Raw genomic sequence first — 25,012 nt, forward strand, 5'->3', positions numbered from 1 at the left:
CACACTTCATAACTACTTCATTTACTAAAACATCTCTCATAGAAGTAATTTGTATTAGTCAAAGCTAAGGGAACAGGACAGATTTTCGTTACATGTATTTCAGAAATATTGATCTCAATTAAACCTCTAGTTTCTCCTTTCACAGATGCTGTCTCTGATGTTGGAAGCAAGAAAATGGCCCAGGATAAATGTGTCCTCCTGAGGCCCTAGACTTACACATTCTAGGTTAAGGAAGAAATAGTTCAGTATCACTGAATGTTATCACTGTCCTAACATTGTCACTCCATCACTATCCAGACATACTCACAATGACTTGTCTAGTTCTCTCATCGCTTCCTACCCAGACACTTGCTAGCTTTCCCTAAGCTACTCCCTTGAAGTGACCTTTGGTAGTCACAGCCTGAATGAATTTCATAGGACATAATCAAAATTCACCACTTACTTATTTCTTTGGCATCATCAGAATACCCCAGGCTTCCTAGAGTCACCTCACCACAGACGCTTTTTTTTTTTTTTAAACTTGGTTTGACATATACGGATATACTTGTGAGGACAGGGGCAGATTAATTTGAAACTGGTCTGAATAAACCAGAAGTTAAGAGTTAAATGCAGTCAAACATAGGGCACACTCCCATGTGCTCATAAAGCTTTAACAGACCGAGGTAAAGGCCCAAGAGCAGAATCAAAGACTCCTGACCTTACAATAAACCAAAATCATCATATTTGCATTCAGAGGCTAACACTGTTCTAATCAAAACACTATGTAAATCAGCCAAGATCAGAGAGCCACAGAGCATCAGGTAGAAAATCTGCCATGTCTGACCTCCTTGCTAGAATAACAGGGCAGAGCTTTATATCCACAAACCAAATGATCTAGAGCTAGTGCAAAAGCTTAAAATTTTAAAGAATTTTAAAGTTATTTTTATTTGAAATTTCTTTGGATATTACCATGTTGACTGAGATTTTGCATTTCTCGTTCTCGACGATCTAATTCTGCTGCTTTTCTTTCTAGTTCTTCCTGGCGTTTAAGAAGTTCAGCTTGGGCCAAGGCATGCTCCTAAACAAAAAATAAGGGAATACATTGTCAGAAGTATAAAATACAGCAACATTTCTACTTCTGCTTCTACTATACTCCTACTTCTCTACTATGCTAGAAACCTAATTCAAATGCTCTTTCCACAATATAGGAATTCACTAAAGATTACAGTTTCAGAAAATATTATGGAAATATTTCGCCCATTTTGGCCTTTTGGTTATGAAAACCCACGGTAGAAATGTTGGGCCCATTAGGACAAGAAAAAATTCTGTCAGTAAAAGCAGTTAAAATTCTAAGGTAGGACTTGAGGACACAGGGAGGGGTAAGGGTAAGCTGAGATGAAGTGAGAGTTGCATGGACTTATATATACATTACCAAATGTAAAATAGATAGCTAGTGGGAAGGAGCCGCATAGCACAGGGAGATCAGCTCGGTGCTTTGTGACCACTTAGAGGGGTGGGATAAGGAGGGTGGGAGGGAGACGCAAGAGGGAGGAGATATGGGGACATATGTATATGTATAGCTGATTCACTTTGTTATACAGCAGAAACTAACACACCATTGTAAAGCAATTATACTCCAATAAAGATGTTAAAAAAAATCGTAAGGTAATTGGGAAAATGAAGTTAAGGTGAACTCTGTGCCTAAACGAGAGTGAGGGACTGAGACAAAGAGAACAGCTGAGGAAAACAGACAGATGGAGAAAAGGGCAACTGAATTGGCTCTTATGAATTGGGTTAAATGGTACATAAGGTTCCCAGTGCAGGAATATTATATAATATCTTATATTTTATAAGATAATGAAGTGAAAGGAGGATATGGTTAAGAAATTCTGGTTTATAACTCCATCTGACTTTACGTAATACCAGGCATCCTATTCATCTCCTTTTTTCTTGGTATTTTTGCCACCTCCTACTTCCTACCACTGTGCTTTGCTTAGCCATCATAACTCTCTTCCAATAATATCTATTGATATATCATTGTTACTTTAATGGAATTGTGCATTAAAACGTGAGACCAAAAGCAATAAAAATTTCTCTACATAAATTATACACCAAGATGATGAATGAATTCAATAACTGCTAATAATGGAGTAAAGCAAATGCTGTAAGCTGAAAAAGAGGTATGAGTATTACAGGATTGAGAAGCAAGCTAAACCAGACTCAAAAGTGAGTTAAAAATTAAACAATAAGGAATGCACTATACAAAGAATTATTCTGCTCTGAAAGCAAATGTTATTGATATTGTAATTTCCAATATGCATTTACACATGTAACATGAACTAACCTTTGCAATCTGTGTATAAGCCGGATGTTCCTCTGTTGGTTTCATTATTGCTGGTTGTGTACTGGGTACATTAGGCATTTTCACATTGCCCGGTGGAGGCTAGGAAGATTAAGAAAAGGACAAATTACATAACATAGAAATCCAACCTCAACTTCTTTCAAAAAGTGTAACACTAATAAAAACCAAAGTGGCAAGAACTGCCTCACTTCCTCTCCTGAATTCTCATAATCCAGTGTGCAGTAAAGAGCTAGTGAAGCTCTTCATCTCCATTTTCTCAAGCTCACTCACTTCTTAACTCTTCAATGTGGCTGCTACCTCTGACACGACACTGTTAGCACTCTCCTCCAGAACACTATGCATTCAAGACAAAACAAAACGAAAACAAAAAACCTTCAAGTATGTTTTTTTAGTAAAATACAGATAGCACCAAACTGAAGAATTTACACCAAGGTTAACTGTCAACTAGGCTGTCAACTCTTCCCACCTAACAAAGCTATGTGCCAGTGCCCTTAAAAAGTAAATAGGAGAGGTCCTGGCAGAACCCCACTAATACTCCTTGAAAAGAATAAGAGGGGAGACATTAGGGAGATGGAAAATAAACTGCACAACCTCCACTTTGCCAGTGACAATCAACAGTACGTGAAAGTAGCTGCAAGTTCAAAAAGTAGGTAGATATCTACAAATCCATCAAAGGGGAATTGGTTAAATTACTATATATATATATATATACAATGCAGTCATCAAAAGGAATTAGTTAGTTCTACAGGAGGATGCCCTTTTAAATACTAAATGAAATAAAGCCAACTACAGAACAGCATGCATATGACCAAATTTTTTTCTTTTATGAACACACATTTGTATATGTCCAGAAAAATCTCTGGGATGTCTTAGCAAACTATCAAAGGGATTTGCACCTTTTGCTTTATACACTTCTCTATTAATTCCCTTCTCTCCCCATTATACTATTTTTTTCAGTTAGAAAATAATTTTAAGCATTCTTTAAAATGGCCATAAGAAAAATAGGACAAGAAGAAAGGGAAAGGAAAAGAAAAGAAAAGAAAAAAAAGAGAGAGAGAAAACATACAAGCAAGCAGCTGCAAAGGGAAGTTCAAAGATCAGAAGAACTATTAAAGTCAGAAGACACCACCAATGCAGCTTGATTTTATTCTGACACAGCAAACAGCAGCCCTGAAAAGGAAGCCAGACACAACCAAAGATAGAAATGGAGTACAGCTGATTCTAAAATTCATATGGAAATGCCAAGAGCTAAGAATAGGTCAAACAATTCTCAAGAAGAGTAAGGTAGGCAAACCTATAATATCAAGACTTAATATAGTAATAAACAGTGTGGTACAGATGCCAAAGATAAGAAATATACCAATAAACAGTAGGGAAACAGAAACAAACCCCCCAAAACTTGATACCCAACAGAGGTCCACCACAAAACAGTGGAGAAATAATGTATTAGTCAATAAATGGTTCTGAGATAACTGGTTAACCAGATGGAACAATTAAACTAGATTTCCTACTTGACATTACATACAAAAATAAATTCCAGGTGGATGAATGACTTAAAAGTGAAAAAGCAAACTTTAAGCACTTTTAGGAAAAAAATATACATGAATATTTTCGTGAACTCAGGGTACATAAGAGCTTCTCAAATATAAGCTATAGAAATCTTTGTGTATCCTATCTATGATGTATCCTAAGTACCTAAAACGGTGCCTGGAACACAGTAAATGATCAATAAGTATTTGTAAAATTAAGGTTAGCAAGCACATAAACCATAAAGTTAAGATTGTTATTAAATTTCAGTATAGTTGAATCTGTCAAAGTGAAAAGTCAAATAACAGACTAGGAAAAATTGGTTATAATAGCTTTAACAAAAAGTATTGCTACTCAGAATACAGGAAGAACTGTTACAAATCCATAAAAATACAAACTACTAATAGGAAAATGGGCAAAATATCTGAACAGGCAAAACAAAGAAGAGAAAACAGGAATGGCCAATAAACATAGGAACTAATGGTTCAACCTCACTAGTAATCAAGAAATATAAAAAAACAGTGACATATCACTCATATCACTCATCACTGTATATACACAATGATGATGTACATAAAAATTAAAGCATATGATCAAGACAGTTTTTCAAATCAGTGGGAAAAGAAAAGATATCAATAAATGGTGCTGGGACAATTATTTAAATGTTTGGGAGAAAAAAAAATCAGATCCCATATCTTAACAATTTATTTGGAATAAATTCCAAATGGATTAAAGTTCAATGCAAAAAGAAAAAAACAAGGAAACTATAAAGATATTAGAAATAATACAGTACATAGAATATAGATGACTGGACTTCCCTGGTGGGGCAGTGGTTAAGAATCCGCCTGCCAATGCAGGGGACACGGGTTTGAACCCTGGTCCAGGAAGATCCCACATGCCGCGGACCAACTAAGCCCGTGTGCCACAACTACTGAGCACTCTAGAGCCTGTGAACCACAACTACTGAGCCCACATGCCACAACTACTGAAGCCTGTGTGCCTAGAGCCTGTGCTCCGCCAACAAGAGAAGCCACCTCAATGAGAAGCCCGTGCACCGCAACAAAGAGTAGCCCCCGCTCACCGCAACTAGAAGAAAGCCCACGCACAGCAACGAAGACCCAACGCAGCCAAAAATAAAATTAATTTAAAAATTTATAAAAACAAAAAATATATTCAAAATGTCAACCTCACCAGTAATCAAAGAAATTCAACTTTCACCTAATTTATTTTTTAAATGGTTATTACCATAAGACTACTACCACATTTTGGGAAAGATGTGGTAAAATGGGCATTTCTCACACACTGATAATGGGAATATAAACTAGTTCATATAATAATTCTGGAGCACAATTTGACATCATGTTTAAGAGGCATTTAAGTATTTATACCCTATGACCCATAAATAGCTACTCTTTTCTTTTTTTATAAATATATATATATATATATATATTTTTTTTTGGCTGCATTGGGTCTTCATTGCTGCGTGCGGGCTTTCTCTAGTTGCAGCAAGCGGGGGCTACTCTTCGTTGCAGTGCACAGGCTTCTCACTGCATTGGCTCCTCTTGTTGTGGAGCACGGGCTCTAGACACGCGGGCTTCAGTAGTTGTGGCACACGGGCTCAGTAGTTGTGGCTCGCGGGCTCTAGAGCGCAGGCTCAGTAGTTGTGGCACATGGGCTTAGTTGCTCTGCAGCATGTGGGATCTTCCCGGACCAGGGCTTGAACCCGTGTCCCCTACATTGGCAGGCGGATTGTTAACCACTGCGCCACCAGGGAAGCCCCATAAATAGCTACTCTTAAAAAATATACAGAAATAATCCAAGGTTTGCACAAATGTGTGTATGCCAAAGTACTCCCTACAGCATTATTTGTAAAAGCAAAAAAAAAGTTAGAAATACCCCCAAATGTCCAACGGTAGATAAAATATAGACAAATTAAATTATGATCCACCCATAGGAGAATATATTATGCAGCTATTTAAAAGTTTTGAAAGAATATGAAATGGGGAAAGCTTGTATCAGTTATAAGTTATGGGACTTCCCTGGTGGTCCAGTGATTAAGAATCCGCCTTCCAATGCAGGGGACGTGGGTTTGATCCCTGGTCGGGGAACTAAGATCCCACATGCCGTGGGGCAACTAAGCCCGCGTGCCGCTACTGAGCATGCGAGTCACACCTAGAGAGCCCACATGCCACAACTACAGAGCCCATGCACTCCGGAGCCCGCGCACCACAACTAGAGAGCCCGCGTGCTGCAACTACTGAGTACAACTACTGAGCCCGCGTGCCACAACTAGAGAGAAGCTGCGCACCACAACAAAAGATCCAGCATGCCACAACCAAGACCCCACGCAGCCAAAAATAAAATACGTAAAAAAATTATGTTATTAAACAAAATTGTATATACAGTATAATCCCAATTTTTTATTTTAAAATGTATCAATATGTTAACAGTGATTGTTGCTGAATAGTGGGATGTAAAGCTTTTTCTTGTATTTTTATCTCCACTATAATTTTTATCACCGAAAGAACTGTAAATTCTCTATTCCAATTGCCTGTTCTCCCACTCCAATATTTCATATTAATAGGCAGAAAAACTGAAGCTGATCAATCCTAACTATTCTCCAACTAGAAAATCATGGCCCGAAAGTATCACTCTCTTGGTTTAAATAAGTGGCAACAACAAAACAATGACCGAATAAAACGCCTGGCAAAGTTAGTTGGGCAGCACTGCAGGAAAAGCACACAGAAATGACTCAAGAATTCACCCAGCTGAAACCATACTATAAATTCTTTACTGCTTTAAGTAACAAATGAAGTATTAAGTATGAAGAATTACCAGATAAGAATGAAGGCTAGTTTAGAGCTAGTATTTGATATATTCGAGGTAATAGTTGCTTGTGGTATAGCAATCATGAGAATTATTGGAGAAGCACAAATCTCTAATACCACTGATATTAACCTGATAGCTGACAATTTCTTCAAATTTGCCAGTGCAAGCGAAATCTCTGTCCAGCTCTGGAACCCAGTATTTTCATCAGCCACAACGTCCATGATTAGCCACCTCAAGCCAAGTATAGCTCTTGTCATAATGATTAAAGACCTATTCTAATGATGGCTCCAAATTCTTTTCCAACTTTTCACTTCTGCACATATGAACAAAAAGAAAATTAAAACAATCCACTAAACACTTCCATTTATGGCAACACAGCAGACCACACATCTGTAATGACACCCCTGATACTTAGTACCTAAAAATGCTGAATCAAATTTCATTTAAATAATATTGTAAATACATGACTAAGCTGATAGGAAATCCTGAGAGGGCAGAAAGTAGGAAAAACCACGAATCCGAAGAAGAGCCTTGATGCTATACCACTAACAAAATCACCAGGATTCAATAAGCTGGAGACCAAGCTTGGGAGCCCGTATAAGGTAAAATCAATCTGTGATCACCGCATAAAGCCAGGACTTCCTAAAAAGCAACATTCTCAGTGGATAAGCAGAAAAGCAGCTTCACAGAAAGAAACAGTATGAATACTTGCCTGTCTTGCCCTTGACTCTGGATAGGGAAGGAGAAAAAAAAAAAAAAGAAAGAAAGAAATCTTCCCTGAGAACTCCTAATCATAAACCTACCACCTTGCAGACTTGGGGCCAGGTTTTACACTACCAATACAGATAAAATATTCCAAGTTGAAATTTTCATTTCCAGATATCCCAGGTTGGTAGTGACCTCAAGTACCTGGCAAAAGTAGAGGAACACACTTTAAAACCAGGCTTCAGGGCTTCCCTGGTGGCGCAGGGGTTAAGAATCCGCCTGCCAATGCAGGGGACATGGGTTCAAGCCCTGGTCCAGGAAGATCCCACAAGCCGCGGAGCAGCTAAGCCCGTGCACCACAACTACTGAGCCTGTGCTCTAGAGCCTGCGGGCCACAGCTACTGAGCCCACGTGCCATAACTACTAAAGCTCGTGCACCTAGAGCCCGTGTTCTGCAACGAGAAGCCACCGCAATGAGAAGCCCGCGCACCGCAACGAAGAGTAGCCCCCGCTCGCCGCAACTCGAGAAAGCCTCCGCACAGCAACAAAGACCCAACGCAGCCAAAAATAATAAATAAAAATTAAAAAACAAAAAAATACCAGGCTTCAAAGAATTTTCACAGCTCAAGTTCCAAGTAACATTGGCTCATGACTTAAACACAGAAGGAAGCAAGCCACCATGAGCAAGGATCCACAGATATACAAACTACAAAGTAAGATCAGAGATACTGGAATTATCAGATGCAAAATATAAAATAGATATGCTTAATAAAGAAATAAAAGCAGGTAATAAACGCATGACTAGGCAACAAGAGACTATAAGAATTGACCAAATATCTTTTAAAATGATACAAATGGAACTTACAGAAATGAAAACTATAATAATTAGAATTATAAATTTAATAGACAAGTGTGAAACAGCAGACTACACAAAGATGAAGAGATAATTAGGGAAACAGAAGTGTGTCTAAAGAAACCACACAGGTTGTAGAGAACGTACCTGAGGACACGGCGGGGAGGGGAGGCTGGGAAGAAGTGAGAGAGTAGCAGTGACATATATACACTACCATGTGTAAAACAGATAGCTAGTGGGAAGCTGCTGCATAGCACAGGGAGCTCAGCTCAGTGCTTTGTGAGCCCCTAGAGAGGTGGGATGGGGAGAGCGGAGGGAGGTTCAGGAAGGAGGGGATATATGTATACATGTGGCTGATTCACTCTGTTGTACAGCAGAGACTAGCGTGACATTGTGGGGCAGTTATAATCCAATAAAGATGTAAAAAACAAAAAAAAAGGAGAAAAAGAAAGAAACTGCATAGAATGTAGCAGAAAGATGAAAAAAAGGAAAATACGAGAGCTTAAGAGAAATGAGAAGAGTGAGAAGGTACAATTGAGAGCTCCACAGGAAGCAAACAGAGAGAATGAGGCAGAGTCAGTGTTCAGAGGGAACGTGAGGACACTGATTCTCAGACTCCAAACTCCAAAACCCAAACCAGATGTTAACACCTAGGCACACTATAGTGAAAGAGCAAATCCTAAGTATGAGAGATCTTAAAACCGTCAAGAGGAAGGGGGTGTGACCAAGATGGGAGAGGAGGAAGACCTTCAGCTCACCTCCTCCCACGAGCTTCACCAAAATTACAACTATTTACAGAGCAGCTATTGATGAAACGACCTGAAGACCAGCAAAGAAGATCTTCTGCAACTAAAGATATAAAGAAGGAGGCACAGCATGGAGCAGGGGCGGAGTCGCAGTATAGTCAAGACCCACACCCCTGTGCAGGCAGCCCACAACGGGAGGATAATCACAGTGCAGAGGTTCTCCCCAAGGAGTGAGGTGTCCAAGCCCCACCTCAGGCTCCCCACCCTGGGAGTCCTGCACAGGGAGGACGAGCCCCCTAGAACATCTGGCTCTGAAGGCCAACAGGGCTTGCTTTCAGGAGAGGCAGAGCACTGTAGGAAACAGAGACCCCTCTCTCAAAGGGCTCACACGAAATGTCACCTGCTCTGAGACCCAGGGCAAAAGCAGTAATTGAAAGGAGCCTGGGTCGACCCACTTACTTCTTGAAGAGCCTCCCAGAGAGGGAGGAGGCAGCTGGGTCTCACTCTGGGGACATATCAGTAGATGCTGGTGGCAGCCGTTTTGGGGAGTTCATTCTGTCACGAGGACACTGGTGCTGGCAAGCACCATTCTGGAATCTTCTCTCTAGCTTATTAGTGCCAGGACCTGGCCCTGCCCACCAGCAGGCCAGCTGCCGTGGGACACAGCCCAGACCACCAGAAGGCCCAGAACCATCAACAGACGAATGGATAGAGAAGATGCAGTACATATATAGAATCAAATATTTCTCAGCCATAAAAAAGAATGAAATCTAGCCATTTGTGACATGGATGGACCTAGAGGCTGGCATGCTAAGTGAAGTGAGTCAGACAGAGGAAGACAAATACAGTATGAGTTCATTTATATGTGGAATCTAAAGAACAAAACAAATGAACAAACATAATAAAATAGAAACAGACTCATGAATACAGAGAACAGCAAGTTGCCAGAGGGGAGGGGGGAGGGGGGAAAACAGAAAAAGGTCAGGGAGATTAAGAGGTCCAAACTTCCAGCTACAAAATATATGAGTCAGGGTATGAAATGTACAGTGTGGGGAATATAATCAATAACTATGTAATATCTTTACGTGGTGACAGATGGTAACTAGACTTACTGTGGTGACCATTTAATACTGAATCACTATGTTGCATAACAAGAACTAAAATAGTGTTGTAGGTCAATTATACTTCAAAAACAAACACACAGAAAAAGAGATCAGGTTTGTGGTTACCAGAGGCAGGGGGTGGGGGACAGGGAATTGGATCAAAGTAGTCGAAAGGCACAAACTCCCAGTTGTAAGATAAATAAGCACTAGGGCTGTTATGCACAACATGATGAATATAATTAACACTGCTGTCATGCTATATGTGAAAGTTGTTGAGAGTAAATCCTAAGAGTTCTCATCACAAGGAAAAACTTTTTTCTATTTCTTTCATTTTGTATCTATATGAGATGAATATTCACTAAACTTGGGATGTGCTAATCAATGCATGATGTAAGTCAATTTTTTTTTTTTTTTTTTTTTTTTTTGGCCACACCACATGCGGGATCTAAGTTCCCTGACCAGGGATTGAACCTGTGCCCCCTACATTGGAAGTGCAGTGTCCTAACCACTGGACCACCAGGGAATTCCCGTAAGTCAAATTATACTGCACACCTTAAATTTATACAGTGGCGTATGTCAATTATATCTCAATAAAACTGGAAGAAAAAGAAGGAAAAAAAAAAAGAAAGACAGAATACCTATACAAAGGAATGCCAGTAAGACTGAGAGCTATTTTCTCTACAGCAACAATGGGATCCCAGGTAGAATGTGCCAAACTGATGAGAGAAACTAACTGTCAATGCCGACCTCTAAATCCAGTGAAATTAGCTTTTGAGAACTAAGGTGAAATAATAAATATTTATAAATATTCAAAGAGTTACTACCAACAGACCCTCACTAAAGGAACTTCTACTTTAGTACCAGAAGAAATATTTGAGATGTAAGAAGTGGTATCTTTCTGCCTCACTGGACACTCCTGAGTATATCATCTTCATTTTACACTCATCAAAACTGCAGACACAGAAGGAAAGTCAACCTATCTGTAGAAAAAAAAGAGTACTCTAGTGCACCTAGATGTACTAGACTTAAGATAGGCTCTTCTCCTGACAATCCTGAAACTGTGTCTGTCACTGCTATGGAAGCCCCTGGGAAAAACTTAAAGTATTGAGAAAAGTACAGAAGGTGCAAAGATGGAGACAGAGAAAAAACTTTAGAGAAGCCAGGAGAATAGGAGAGTGACCTCGGGGGCAGAGCTCTGGCCAGAGCAAGGCTGTATGTCCTTCTCCCATGGCGGATGAAATTTCACAAGTCAGGAATAGACTACATTTCTTAAATCTCTGTAAAAGTTATACTTTACATGGTTATAATTATTTATATTTTAACACAAATTACATTACTACGTTTGCCTATCTGTGTGGCTTTGGAGAACTCAACCAGGATCAACAGACTAAAAATTATAGTAAGATATATTTTCACTCAATAGAATTAAGAATATTATAACAATCAAAGAAATACAACTATGGAGAGACTTTTCTGTTATATAGTGAGCTCTCTGCATTGGAAGTTCCAAAGGTGTTTCATTATTAAATAAATGAGCATATAATAGCCCTTCGAGGAATGAGAGGTCCACAAGTTGTCTTTCTCATGTATACAACAAATATGTTCTCCTTCCTGGTTTTCTTCCATACTCGAAACACCTATTCAAGAAAATTTCTCCTTGCTTTTTCCGGCTCTTTCTCTTCCATCTGTGAACCCATAATGTTTCTAAGTATACCCAGGTCTAAAGCAATTAACGTGTTCCTAGATCTCCTGCATCAGAAAGCCCTGGTGCTTACTGAAAATGCAAACTCTACGCCCCACTGTGGACATACTGATTCAAAAACTCAGGGGTTGAAGAGACGGGGTTTGCATTTTCATGATGGTCACATTTTAAGTAAGCTCTCCAGGGTGATTCTTATACACCCTGAAATTTGAGAACTCCCCTCTGAGGCAACAAAGTTTACAGTTTCTATAAACCACTGTCTATTCTTTCACCTAATCGAGAGACTGCCAAAAGAAACCTTAAACTTTTTGCAGCTTCCACTGACCTTATCAGTCTCTGACAGAGCAGACAGAACTGATTTTGGCTCTGCCTAACACAGATTCCCTTGTTATTAAGGGTGGTGAAAATTAAACATACTAATGTCAGAATCAGGACAAGTAGAAATAATTTTATCTGAATAGATGACCATTTCAAAACAAGGCTTTTAAAGATTAGAGTAACTGGGGGAGGAGGTAAGTAATAGGAGGAAAGAAGGGCTATACAAGAATGGGAGTTCGCAGATAGAGAAAGGCACATGAAGGAAGAGAGGTGCAGCCAGACATATTTATTCATACATTCAAACATTCATTGATCAACTGCAATGTGCCACAAACAATTACAGACACTTGGGAGACATTAATGAACACAACAGGCAAACATCCCTACTCTCATGGAGCTTACAATCTAGCAATGGAAGATAAACAATACATATAATAAATACATTATAGAGTATCTTAGAAGGCAGTAAATTTTATGGAACAAAACGGTAAACAGGTCGTGAGTATAAGCTGAGTAGGGATAATTTTACAAAGGTGGTTAAGAAAGCAAATATTTCAGCAAAAACTTTACGGAAGTGAAGAAGTCAGCTTTGCAGATATCTGGGGGAAGACCATTTAAGGCAGAAGGAATAGCCAATACAAAGTCAGGAGAATGCCTGGCCTAAGGAAGACCAGGGTGCTGGGAAAGAATACACAAAGAAAGAGTGAGGAGATAAGAGTGAGAGATATTAGAGACCAGATCATATGCTATTTTAAGGACTCTTGGTTTTACTGTGGAAAAAAATCAAAAGCTAGTGAAGAGTTCTAAGCAGGAGACTGAAATGATCAACTTTTTTTTTCAAGGTATCACTCTGGCTACTGAGCTGAAAATAGATTAAAGGTGGAAAGAGAGAGAGTAGTAAGAAACCACCACTGTAGTGATCCAGGCAAGGGATGATGGCAGCTCAAGCCAAGTGGTGGCTATGCAGATAAGGCATCAGATCTGTACGTATCTGTAAGGGAGAGCCAACAGGATTCCCGGACAGAAATGTGATGTGTAAGGAAATGGAAATAATGAAATACCACCAAGGTTTTGGCCTAAACAACTAACAGGATAGAAATAAGAAAGATTGAAAACGGGCAGGTTTCTAAGGAGGGGGCTCAGTTCAGTACTGGACAAGCTGAATTTGCAGTTTCTAAGACAACCAAGGTAGACATATCTAGCAGGCAGCTGAATACATGAGTGTGGTGTTGAGAGCAGAGTTCTGTGCTGGAGATGTAAATTTGGGAGTCATCAGCACGTAGATGATATTTAAAGCTGTAAGACTGGATGAAATAACCATTTGAGTGGCCATGGATAGAGAAGAGAAGTCCTGGCACACTCCAATACTGGGGCTGAAGGGGCAGGGAAAGGAGAGAAATCAGCAAAGGAGACGGAGAAGGAAAAACTTAAGTGCTCTGAAAGCCACATGAAAAAAGTTTTCTAAGAATGAGATAGTGATCAACTGTCAGTGCTGATAGATGGAGTAAGACTGCAGTTTTACCACTGGATTTAGCAACGTGGAAGTCATTGGCTACCTTGAAGAGTGTGTTTTGGTGGAGTGTTGGGAGCAAAAGACTTACTGAAATATCTTTTAGGAGAAAGGGCTGAGGGGAAAGAGAAGTAGAAAGCTCTTCAGAGGAGTTCTGCAGCAACTGGGAGCAGAGAAAGTTTTTCAATGACAGAGATGTGAGAATTAGACTCGAAAGGGAAACAAGGTTAACATAAAGTTTTGTTACAAAGTTACAGTAATCAGGACAGTGTGAGACTGGCATAGGGATAGACACAGATCAACAGAGTGGAATTTAGAGTCCCAAAATACGCCCTGACATTAACCATCAATTGATTTTCATCAAGAGTGCCAAAATAATCCAACGCGGAAGAAGAGTCTTTTCAAAAAATGATGCTAAAACAAGTGGATATCTACATGCAAAAGAAAGCTGGAAACCTATCTCATACCATTCATGAAAATTAATTCAAAATGGATCATAAACCTAAATGTAAGCACTGAAACTATACAACTCTTAGAAGAAAACTTCGGAGTAAATCTTTATGATTAGTTAGGCAATGGCTTCTTACATATGACACCAAAAACAGAAGCAACCAAAGAAAAAACAGACAAATGTGACACCAAAATTTAAAACTTCTGTGTGTCAAAGAACTCTATCAGGAAAGTGAAAAGACACCCCACAGAATCGGAGAAAATACTTGAACAATGCAAGGGTAAGGCACTGATCCTCCACACAGCTGGAAATCCACGTATAACTTTAGAGCCAGCCCTACATATCCGAGGTTCTGCATCGGGGATTCAATTAACCACTGATTGTGCAGTACTGTACTATGTATTTAGTGAAAGGAATTCACATGTATGTGGACTCCCATAGTTCAAACCTGCGTTGTCCAAGGGTCAACTGTATCTGCAAATCACTTATTTCACAAGCGACCTGTATCTAATATCACGTATTCAATATCAAAAAGAAAATCCAATTTTAAAATGAGCCAAGAATCTGGACACTTCTCCAAAGATAACGTACGAATGACCAATAAGCACATGAAAAAAAAAATGTTCAACATCATTAACCATCAGGGAAATGCAAACCAAAACCAACAAGGACAGATCACTGCACATCCGCTACGACGGCTGTAAGCAAAAAGTCAGACAATAACAAATTTGGCAAGGATGTGAAGATATTGGAACCCTTCTACACTGCTGCAGCCACTTTGTTAAACAGCCTGGTAGTTCCTCAAAACGTTAAACATATTATTACCATATGACCCTACCATTCCACTCCTATGTATATATCCAAGAGAAATGAAAACACATGTCCACACAAAAACTAGTACACAAAGGTTCAGAGCAGCCAAAAGTTGGAAACCATGTAACTGCCCATCAACTGATGAATGCATAAATAAAATGTGGTATAAAAGCCATAAAAAGGAATGAAGTACTGATATATGCCACAACATAGTTGAACCTTGAAAACATTATGCTAAGTAAAGGGACCAGTTGCACAAGACCACACACTTTACGATTCCATTTATATGAAATGTCCAGAATAGGCAAATCTGTAGAGACAGAAAGTAAATATACTTGCCTATGGCTGGAGAGGGAGGGGGGAATGTGAAGTAACTGATAAAGGATGCAGGGTTTCTTTCAGGGGTAGAAGATACAAAAATATTCTAAAATTAGAATGTGGTAATGGTTGTACAACTCTATTACTACGCTAAAAACATTTAATTGTACACTTTAAATGGGTGTGTGGTATCTTAATTATCTAATAAAGCTGTTAAATGAATAATAATTTTTTGTGATTTTTTTTTCCTAACATAGAAGAAAACATGTTTTTATGATGATGTGAATGATCCAGTAGAAAGTGATAAAACTAGTGACGTTGGAGAGGAGCAACTCAGCAAAGTTCTTAAGTGAAAGTACATGGAATCTACTGCACAAATAGAGGGAATGGCTTTAGATAGAAGCACAGACAGTTCATCTATAAGTAAAAGGCAGGAAAACAGAACACATGGGTATAAACGCTGGTAGGTAGGTAGACGTGACAGTGGAAGTCTGTGGATGTTCTCTACTGGTTGCTTCAATTTTCTCAGTGAAATAAGAAGTAAGGTCATCAACTGAGAATGAGAATAGGAGGACAGATTTTAAAGATGAGGAGAGAAAAAAAAAAGGTGAGGAGAGAGAAGAAGAGAGTGGACAATTAAATAACTAGGACATTCAGTACAACTTAGAGCTGGTTATGAACTAAAAATGAGGCCATTCAGTATGTTTACATGTGTTTCTCCATATTTAGCTGCAAGGTAAGGGCAGAGAGTATACAGAGTTGTCTTTAACCAGGGGTTGGCTTCTAGCCAAAAGACTTATGTCAAAGTAAGGGGGAGAGGGGAAGGCAAGGGAGTTGAGAGTACATGGAGAGTGATTATGACAACTGGATGTGGAATTTAGGCTGAGAGAAGAGAGTAAGATGTAGATAAAGGGCAGTGACATATATGGTAGGATCAACAAACCAGAGGTCCTGGTGGAACTGAAAGATGTGTTGAAATTGAGGAACTAGAAGAGTAACCGAAAAGATACAAGAAGCGGGAGTGAGTGACTTGAGATAACATGGAATGCAAAAATCAATGGAAGAGATGAGGTTAAGGCACTGACAGGCAGGATGTTGGAAAGATCACCACTAAGAATTCAAAATAGGACAGTGGGGACTTCCTTGGCAGTCCAGTGGTTGAAACTCCACGCTTCCACTGCAGGGGACATGGGTTCAACCTCTGGTCAGAGAAGAGTCATGTCATGTCATGTCATGTCATGCTGCGTGGTGTGGCCAAAAAAAAAAATTATGACATTCAGGAGGAGTTCCCTGGTGACCTAGTGGTTAGGATTCCGGCCTTTCACTGCCATGGCCCAGCTTCAATCCCTGGTCAGGGAACTGAGATCCAGCAAGCCGTACAGTGCGGCCAAAAAAAAGAAATACATAATGGTGGATGGGGATACTAGAGTAGGGAAAAGATGTTTTTAAAAATTAGAAAATAGGAATAGTGTTGGAAAGAGTAATAGTGAACCAAGAACTAAAATTAAGAAATGAAAACAAAGAGAAATAAGGTGTAGTAATTCAGAGATCAGTAGATGACAGCCACAATGAGACCTGGGACCCAATTATAATCTGATGACATGAGATTCAAATGATGACATGGGATTTCTTTTAGACAGGAAGGAGGAGAACCATCTAGAAGCAGCTAGAAACAAAGACAATACCTACCCCAATTTTATGCCCAGTTGTCTGAGAACTGTGAGAGAAAAAGCAGCTAGTTTTGGAGAAGGTTACAGGGGAAGCAGTGTCCTCACAGAAAGGCCAGTTTCCACAGAGCAAAGAATAAAACATTCAGAGAAAAAGATAAAGATAGAGGGGATTTTGATGACGTTGGACTCTGACTTCCAGAAAGCACAAGTTTCAGGAATTAAGGAAATAGAAGGGTTCAGACTAAGAAACGTGCAGTGCATCATGAGGATTAAAATCCAGGACATGAGGAGGAGTCTGGGGCTTCTCGTAGAGAATGACATAAACAGGAGTCAAAGGCATAATGAGATTAGTTCTGATAAACTTAGGGCAGTCAAGTGTTGAGGGTAGGGAGGGCTAAGTGTTCTGCAGGCTCCACTTTGATCCTTTTAAATGGGCATGAAGAGATTTGAAGTTATACAGTCCTAACCCCAATGTGCCATCTTATTCCCAGCATGGCATACAAACCCTAAGGTGAACCTCAATGATTCTACCCTCCTGGTGTTCACGTCTTAATGTAATACCCTCTCCTTGAGTGTATGCAGGACCTGTGACATGCTTCTAATCGACAGAATTCGGTAACAGTGATGGGATATCATTCCCTTGATTACATTATGTAATATAGGGACTCCATCTTAGTAGCAAAGCGTGAGAGACTCTCTGCAGACTCTCTGAAATAATGATGTTGAAGCCTGTGTGGCAAGAAACCATGCAGCCTCTAGGAACCGTAGACAGCATCGATGACCTGAAGGTGGCCTCCAGCGGAAAGCTGGCCAAAAGCTGGGGCCCCCAGTCATACAATCACAAGGGTATTAATTCTGGCAACAACCTGAATGAGCTTGGAAACAGATTCTTCCCCAGTCAAGCCTCTGGATGAGAATACAGCCCAGATCACAGCTTGATCACAACCTTGTGAAACCCTGAACAAATGACCCAGTTAAGCTGTGCCCGAACCCCTGACCTACAGAAATGATAAAATAATAAATGTGTGCTTTTTCAAGCTGCTAAATTTTTAGTAATTTGTTACACAGCAATAGAAAATGAATATACCTAGTATGAGAGGTTCATCTTGGCCCATTAAAGGAGGGAAGCCAGGCATTATGACCACACACAGTGTCTCTTTACTCCATTCAATGACCAATAAATGCCCTAAGGGAGGTGGTCTCAATGGGGTTGTGGGCTAGAAAGTAGATGACTTTAGCTGGAGCAAATGGCACCTTAGAGGATAAGATTAAACAGATACTCTGGGGAAGAAGTCTATGGAGACTCTCTACTTTCTGCTCAATTTTTCTGTAAACCTCAAACTGCTCTAAAAAATAAAGTCTATTAAAATAAAAAAGATAGTCTTAAATCAAATCATGGAGGCCCCACATGGCACACTACTATGTAGACAATGCATAATCAATGCATACGTTTCTAAGGAGAAAAGACCTAATCTGAACTTTGCCTTAAAAAAATAATTCTAGTCATAGAGCAAAAAACTGATTTGAAGAGAAACTGGAGACAGGTAAGTAGACAGGTCATTGTATTATCTCACATGAGTACCTGAATTAGGACAGTTTAGTAGGAATGAAAAGGACAGACAGGTAATATCTCCTGGAGGTATAAATGACAGGACGTGGCTACTGATTAGATGTAGGGAAAGAAGCTGTTTGAGCCAAAGACGACTCAGGTACTTCCAGCCAATGACACTAGAAGAACAGAAGGCAATAGTTCTCATTAAAATAAGACAAGAAACAAAGAAGACTGGTTTCGGAAGGGACAGATAATGAGCTCCAAGACAGACAAGAAGCAAAGGAGAAAGAAAAAAAGAAATGCATGCCAAGGGAAAAGAAAGACAGATATTACAGTACAGAAATTGCTTTTGTGGTATTAAAAATAGGCAAGCTACCATGTACTATCCAGTCAGTGCCTGGAGTTAAAGTTTTATCCATTTTCAAAACAAAAGCTGACATCGGAAATTATTTATCTCAACATCTTCCTCTCTGCCTCCACTGTTACACGTTGAAGAGAAAAAAAAAAAAAAAGAGATGCCCAGAGACGTTAGATGGCTTGTCTAAAGGTACCAACTAATTAGTGGCAAGGCCTAGCTTAGAATCCAGGTCTTATGACTCTAAGTCTATTCCATGTCCTGAATTAACTTAGTCAGAGGCAGTTCTTACTTACATAAATCATTTATCTATGTCCTTTATGGTCAGAAATGACCACTTGAGCATGCCAGTACTTGGAATTTTCTTCTCTTGGTTCTTCTGCAGATCTTGCTGCTTTATATGACAGAAATCATATATGTCAACAACTAGCAGAACAGAAAAGGAACCAAGCAACCTATTCCTGAAGAAAAAAAATATGACAGTAAACTAGGCCCTGAGAAACATCACTAAGGATTTTATCAACAGCACCACACTACCCCCCACACACATAGGTCTCCCTATCCCTGTACTTCAACACCCGCCAGAAGACATCCTGTCTGAAGCCGTGAATGCCATCACCAGTGGCTGAAACTAGTGAGAATCAAGCTGCAGTAGGCATTTTAAACTGTTGCCTAATTTAAAAGGAAAATATTCCCCCTAAATACATAACAGTTCTCAAGGATGAGCTAATTCTTCTAGTAATTTATGCATTAAGCCTTAGAGGGCAGGCCAGGGAAGCTACCCACCAAGCTCAACATAATTCCAGTGGTAAAATGCATTTTGAGTTCAAACAGAAAAAAATTATTTCATAACCAAAGACTACCCTCCATTTTATACCACATCTCAATTCAGACCACCACACTTCGACTGAATAGCCTTCCAGTATACTGCCAACAGACTAAGTCTAAACTACGTGGTGTTTTATGAGGATTCCTTTCTCTGAATTTATAATACAGAATGAATTAATATGTAAATTATTAAAATTATTTAAATATTTAATTGTTACTTTCCTTAAAGTTTCCATTCAAACAGAAAACTAAATATAAAAGGAAACCTAATAAAAAACTTAAAAAGACAGGAACTTTCTAAAATCTTAAGGTTATATGCTCATTCTGCTGAAGGATCTTCCTACTTGACCTCAAGTAGCTCACCACACCCTTCTGCAACAACCTAGAAGCTTCATTTTCACAAATACTTTTCTAAGAAAAATATGGATAACAACAATCAACTAAAATAGTATCTGGACTGAGTTCTGACATATCACTTACATCAATTATCCAAGTACGTCTGCTCTTAGAAAATAGTCACAGCTGCAAAACCCAGCGGGGGGGGGGGGGGAGTGGGGGGACAAATTTCTAAAATCATACATATATGAAACAAAAGAATTTTGAATTTTTAAATTATTGCATCTGTATTTTCCATCATGTAAAAAGTTCGGTGGAAAATGCCTAAGTGCTCTTGTAACAATATTTTTCCTGGTTCTGACACTATCTTACTCATCAAATCTAAGAGAAGTGTTTCGTTGTAAGCTGGCTTTTCATTATTGCCTACCTACTCTCTTTCAGAAAACCTTTCCTTGACTGTAAAGTCTCAATATTTAGAACCATAATTTACATTTTTGTTTTATCCTTCCTGGATATATCTAATTCGTGTAATTTTTTTAAAATCCCAATTACGTGAGAAATTTTCCATAGACCGGGACATTATCTTCTATTTCTTAGGCATCTGTCTCTAAAGACAGCACTAACAAAATGGAAAAGGCAAAAGCTTTACAGAAAAAAGATGAGTTACATAAACCAGTTCTGCCACTTACTAGCTGGATGACTTGTGTCTAAGATTCTTTATCGGTAAAAGGAAACAAAAAATATCCATTTTGAACGCTGTTATAAGAATTCGATAAGATAATACAGGTAAAGCACACGGCACAGAGTAGACAACTTGTTGAAGAACATTACTACTTCTAAAAAGAATAATCTAAAGCCGCTACTGTAAAAAGGTGAAACATTTTTTGCTAGTAAAATCTTCCAAAAAATTATATAAAAACCTCCCTTTATTCCTTACCAACAAATTTAACAGTCTTGTTCCCATCTCCACCCCCCCAGAAATTATCAAACTACATATAGTGGAATAAAATATACCGGGCTTTTCTTTTTCTCCCTTTCAACTCCTACCAGGTTGCAATCTCATACATTTTCACAGTTCACTATAAGGTTGAGCCATACGACACTGCCATCTTTACATGTCAAAACTGGTCAACTTATTGGCCATTTCACAGGGTTCAATCTGAAACTGACATGCTCAAAGAACACTTGATGATCCCAGCCTGGGTTGCAGCTGCTACACATAAACAGAGGCTGTTAAAATAAATGAGGGCTTTGAAATAAAGTGAAATTTTAAAGTTCACTCTTATTTTAGTGCTTTTACTTTGTACAAAGTTCTTCTTAAAACTAAAAAGTTAATACATTTTGAAGAAACTTCCAAGCAAAAGCCTACACGACCTTCTAGAATTATTTTCTAGACTATGAAAAACATGCATCAGGAAGAGATGATCAAGTAAGGATCCTTATAATGACATGTAAATCCAAGCACGTAACTGAAGAACTTTAATATCTTTAAGAGGATGACTAACAGTTCAAGAGCCAACAGTGTTTAAAATGAGGGGCCTCGTGAGTGTGATATTTGAGCTAAAAACTCAAATACAGGAGACGACGTTATTTGCCAGAGAAATTTTGAGGGAGAATTCTCAACAGAACCTACCTTCAGTAGTCCTCAGAACTGGCTCACAAAAAATCATCGAAAGTGCTAAAGCAAAAACAAAAAACGAAAGTGCCCTGTGAGAGATTAGAGCCCTAACAGATACAGTAATACAGTTCTCCAGGTGCTTCTAATATGCATTCAGGGTAGAGAACCCTGTTCTTTAAGGGTTTTTTCCATACTCCTTCATTTTATAAACCAAGACTACATTTTGAGAAGAATATGCTCCTAGGCCAGGTTCCACAGGTTCTAGTCTACCAGAGTAGAAAGCTAGTCCTATTCAGAATCACCTAATTCAAATGACAATCATACAAATATTCATGGTACAGTTCCAGACGAACATCTCTCTTTGTAAGAAAACATCACCCTGTATTACCATGAAACTAACATGTATACCAAAAAACCTCTCCTGTTTAAAGAACTGTAGTAATTTTAACATATTAGAGGGGTTATTAGCAATTTAATTTGTAGAACTATCATGGTAATTTTCAATTACTAGGAATATTCCTTCCTGTTTTAATAAACTTGCTAAATTCTAAATAAAACACTAACAGCTTATTTTATGTAAGTTTAACCAATCAACTAAAAAGAAACCATAATTGAAATATAAATCCTACTTAATTTCCATTTTAATATTTTAAAGTAGTCCAATTAAGAATAGTCTTACTGTTCTAGAATCCGAAAATGGATTGTATTCATCAAGTCCTGGTGGGACATTTCTTGTCACTTGTGTAACTGATGGGTCCTGGAATAAAATTCAAAGGAGAAAAAAAAGATTACTTATCCTTTAAGATACAATTATGATATTTTCAAAGCATTTGCTTTATCTGTCCTTTTGATCACCCAGCAAAACTAACAGAGGAAAATAAAGAAGATTATCAGATTTACTCAGTCCCACTTCCAGAAAGTTGAAATTTAAACCCACAGCCCTCACACTCTCAAAGAAAAACAAATGAAAACTGGGTTAAATGCAAATCAGCTGCTAGCTATTATTTAAAGAATGAAAATAGACCACCTCATAACAGCTGTGTGGAACCGATTGCACAGGGCATGTCAGCAAATCTTGAGTAAACCCATCCTTTCCTCTGGGCTCCACAAAGAGTTCACGTTCCCCTTTTTTAAAAAATAATATCTTCGGTTTTCCCCACTGCAGATTTAAGTACCACGATACAAATCAATGTCATGTACAGGCAACATCTAGAGCATTCAAGATTAAGCACTTCTTATTTGTTTTATTCTACTACAGTACTTCCCCATGACTGTATTTATTGTTCCACATGATCCTAGACTGTCTCCCTCTTCCAAGTATAATATATTACCACATTATCCCAGCTTTTCAAATCTTAGTACTAGGCTTTCATATAAGTAACTAAATCACAAAATCCTAGTTATTCTATTTCTCTTGACTGTGAAAGTAAGACACAAATATAATGACCATCTCAACAAAATCAACTACATAATTAATGTGAAAGCCATTTGCAAACCATAATATTACAGCCTCATCAGCCTTCACATCCCTAGTCTCAAACTTTCACATTCACCAGAATCAAATAAAACACAGATTGCTGCACCCCACTCCCAGAGTTTCTGATTCAGTAGGTCCGGGGTGGGACCTGAGAATCTGTACTTCTAACAAGTTCCCAGGTGATGCTGCTGGTCTGGGGACCATTGCTCCCTTGTCTACACTGTACATTGTCCAATCCATCTTCCTCAACACAGTCATCAAAGTTACCTTTCAAAAATGTAAAGCTAATCTTGCCACTCCCCTCCTCCAATCCCTCTCCTCTGCCCATTATCCATTTCAGATTTTTAGAGACTCAACTATAAAATATACATTCCTCAAAATGAGATACAAAGTTTCCAACTAGCCCCTGCCTACCTTTCCAGCCTTATCAACTCTCTTATAACCACCCTCACACCTTGCCAGTCCTTTCCCTTAACCAAACAAAACAAGCTACTGGGCTTCCCTGGTGGTGCAGTGGTTAAGAATCTGCCTGTCAATGCAGGGGACATGGGTTTGAGCCCTGGTCCGGGAAGATCCCACATGCCATGGAGTAACTAAGCCCGTGCACCACAAATACTGAGCCTGCACTCTAGTCCCTGGTTTTTTTTTTGGTTTTGTTTGTGTGTGTTTTTTTTTGCGGTACGCAGGCCTCTCACTGTTGTGGCCCCTCCCGTTGCGGAGCACAGACCCCAGACGCGCAGGCTCAGCGGCCATGGCTCACGGGTCCAGCCCCTCCGCGGCATGTGGGATCTTCCCAGACCGGGGCGAACCCGTGTCCCCTGCATCGGCAGGCAGACTCTCAATCACTGCGCCACCAGGGAAGCCCGAGCCTGCACTCTAGAGCCCACGAGCCACAACTACTGAGCCTGCGGGCCACAACTACTGAAGCCCAAGTGCCTAGAGTCCGTGCTCCACAACAAAAGAAGCCACCACAATGAGAAGGCTGCACACCGCAACGAAGAGTAACACCGGTTCCCACTAGTGAAAGCCCACGTGCAGCAACAAAGACCCAACACGGCCAAAAATTAATTAGTTAATATTAAAAAACAACAAGCTACTATATAAAGAGCCTCGAACTTGGCAATAAGCAATTGGTAAGTATAAATTAAAAGTACAGCAGAGATGAAAAAGTCTTTAGGCCTGCTCAACAATGAAATGGGAAGGGGGCAAAAAAATCACTCTACCTCCTCTCAGGGTTACCCTCCCCAGTTTATTCAAAAATGAGTAGGAAGATTATCAAGAGGGAATGTATGCATCAGGGGGAAAATTAAGAAAATAGATGAATATTTTAATCAAATTTTTAATCAAGATGGCACTGTTGTGCTTAAATTTAGAAGTGGGCTCAGGGTCAAGAAGTGGAGACCTAGCAAATCCAGATGGTCCAGCTGCAGTCACGTCACAACGCCCAGCCCACCACAACCCACCACAAAACCAGGCAACCTGTGAATGCTCAGACCCCATATTCTTCCTTGGCATTGCTTCCTCTGGCAGTAATACTCTTCCAGGCAGGCTCAGCCTAGCAATCTCCTCCTCTTCCTTAAAGACTCAACCCAAAGACTACCTCATATGCTAACCAATAATCTTCCTGATACCTTCCTGATATCCAAGTCACTCCACCCCAATCTCAATGCTCCCACAGAACTTGGTATTTATCTCCATCAGCATTTATTTCACTGAACCATGATGATCTTCATGCAAGTCTTTTTTCCCAAATTAGACTGTGACATCTCTGAATACAAGAAATATGTAAATAGGTCCTTTTTATTTAATCACACATGAGAGGTAACACTGTTTCTTGAGTGATTATTATTACGACCTCTGGGGGGGAAAATCCAGAATAATTATTTGCAACAGTAGCAGCAGTAATAACCAAGAAATACTTCCTTAAAATTAACATAAATATGAAGTTAATTCAAAAAGT

General features: G+C 39.3%; 1 protein-coding gene and 1 non-coding gene across 5 annotated transcripts in view; both read right to left on the reverse strand.

Annotated features, from left to right (window-relative positions):
• The window catches only part of SCAMP1 (secretory carrier membrane protein 1), a 126,392-nt gene that overhangs the window by 78,978 nt on the left and 22,402 nt on the right, over positions 1-25,012 (reverse strand). For all 4 annotated transcript variants that reach the window (XM_027100758.1, XM_027100755.1, XM_027100756.1 and 1 more), the window contains exons 2-4: positions 22,255-22,332; positions 2,324-2,422; positions 949-1,057 (exon numbers count right to left, since the gene is read on the reverse strand). In XM_027100758.1, the coding sequence (XP_026956559.1) occupies positions 949-1,057; positions 2,324-2,422; positions 22,255-22,332 (286 nt within the window). The remainder of the gene's footprint in view (positions 1-948; positions 1,058-2,323; positions 2,423-22,254; positions 22,333-25,012) is intronic.
• Positions 10,555-10,627, reverse strand: TRNAG-UCC (transfer RNA glycine (anticodon UCC)). Its single transcript has one exon. It is a non-coding gene; the product is annotated as a tRNA-Gly (tRNA).

This window comes from Aethalodelphis obliquidens, unplaced genomic scaffold, assembly GCF_003676395.1.
Source record: "Aethalodelphis obliquidens isolate GAN/ISIS:26980383/991018 unplaced genomic scaffold, ASM367639v1 scaffold4, whole genome shotgun sequence".
Taxonomy (NCBI): Eukaryota; Metazoa; Chordata; class Mammalia; order Artiodactyla; family Delphinidae; genus Aethalodelphis; species Aethalodelphis obliquidens.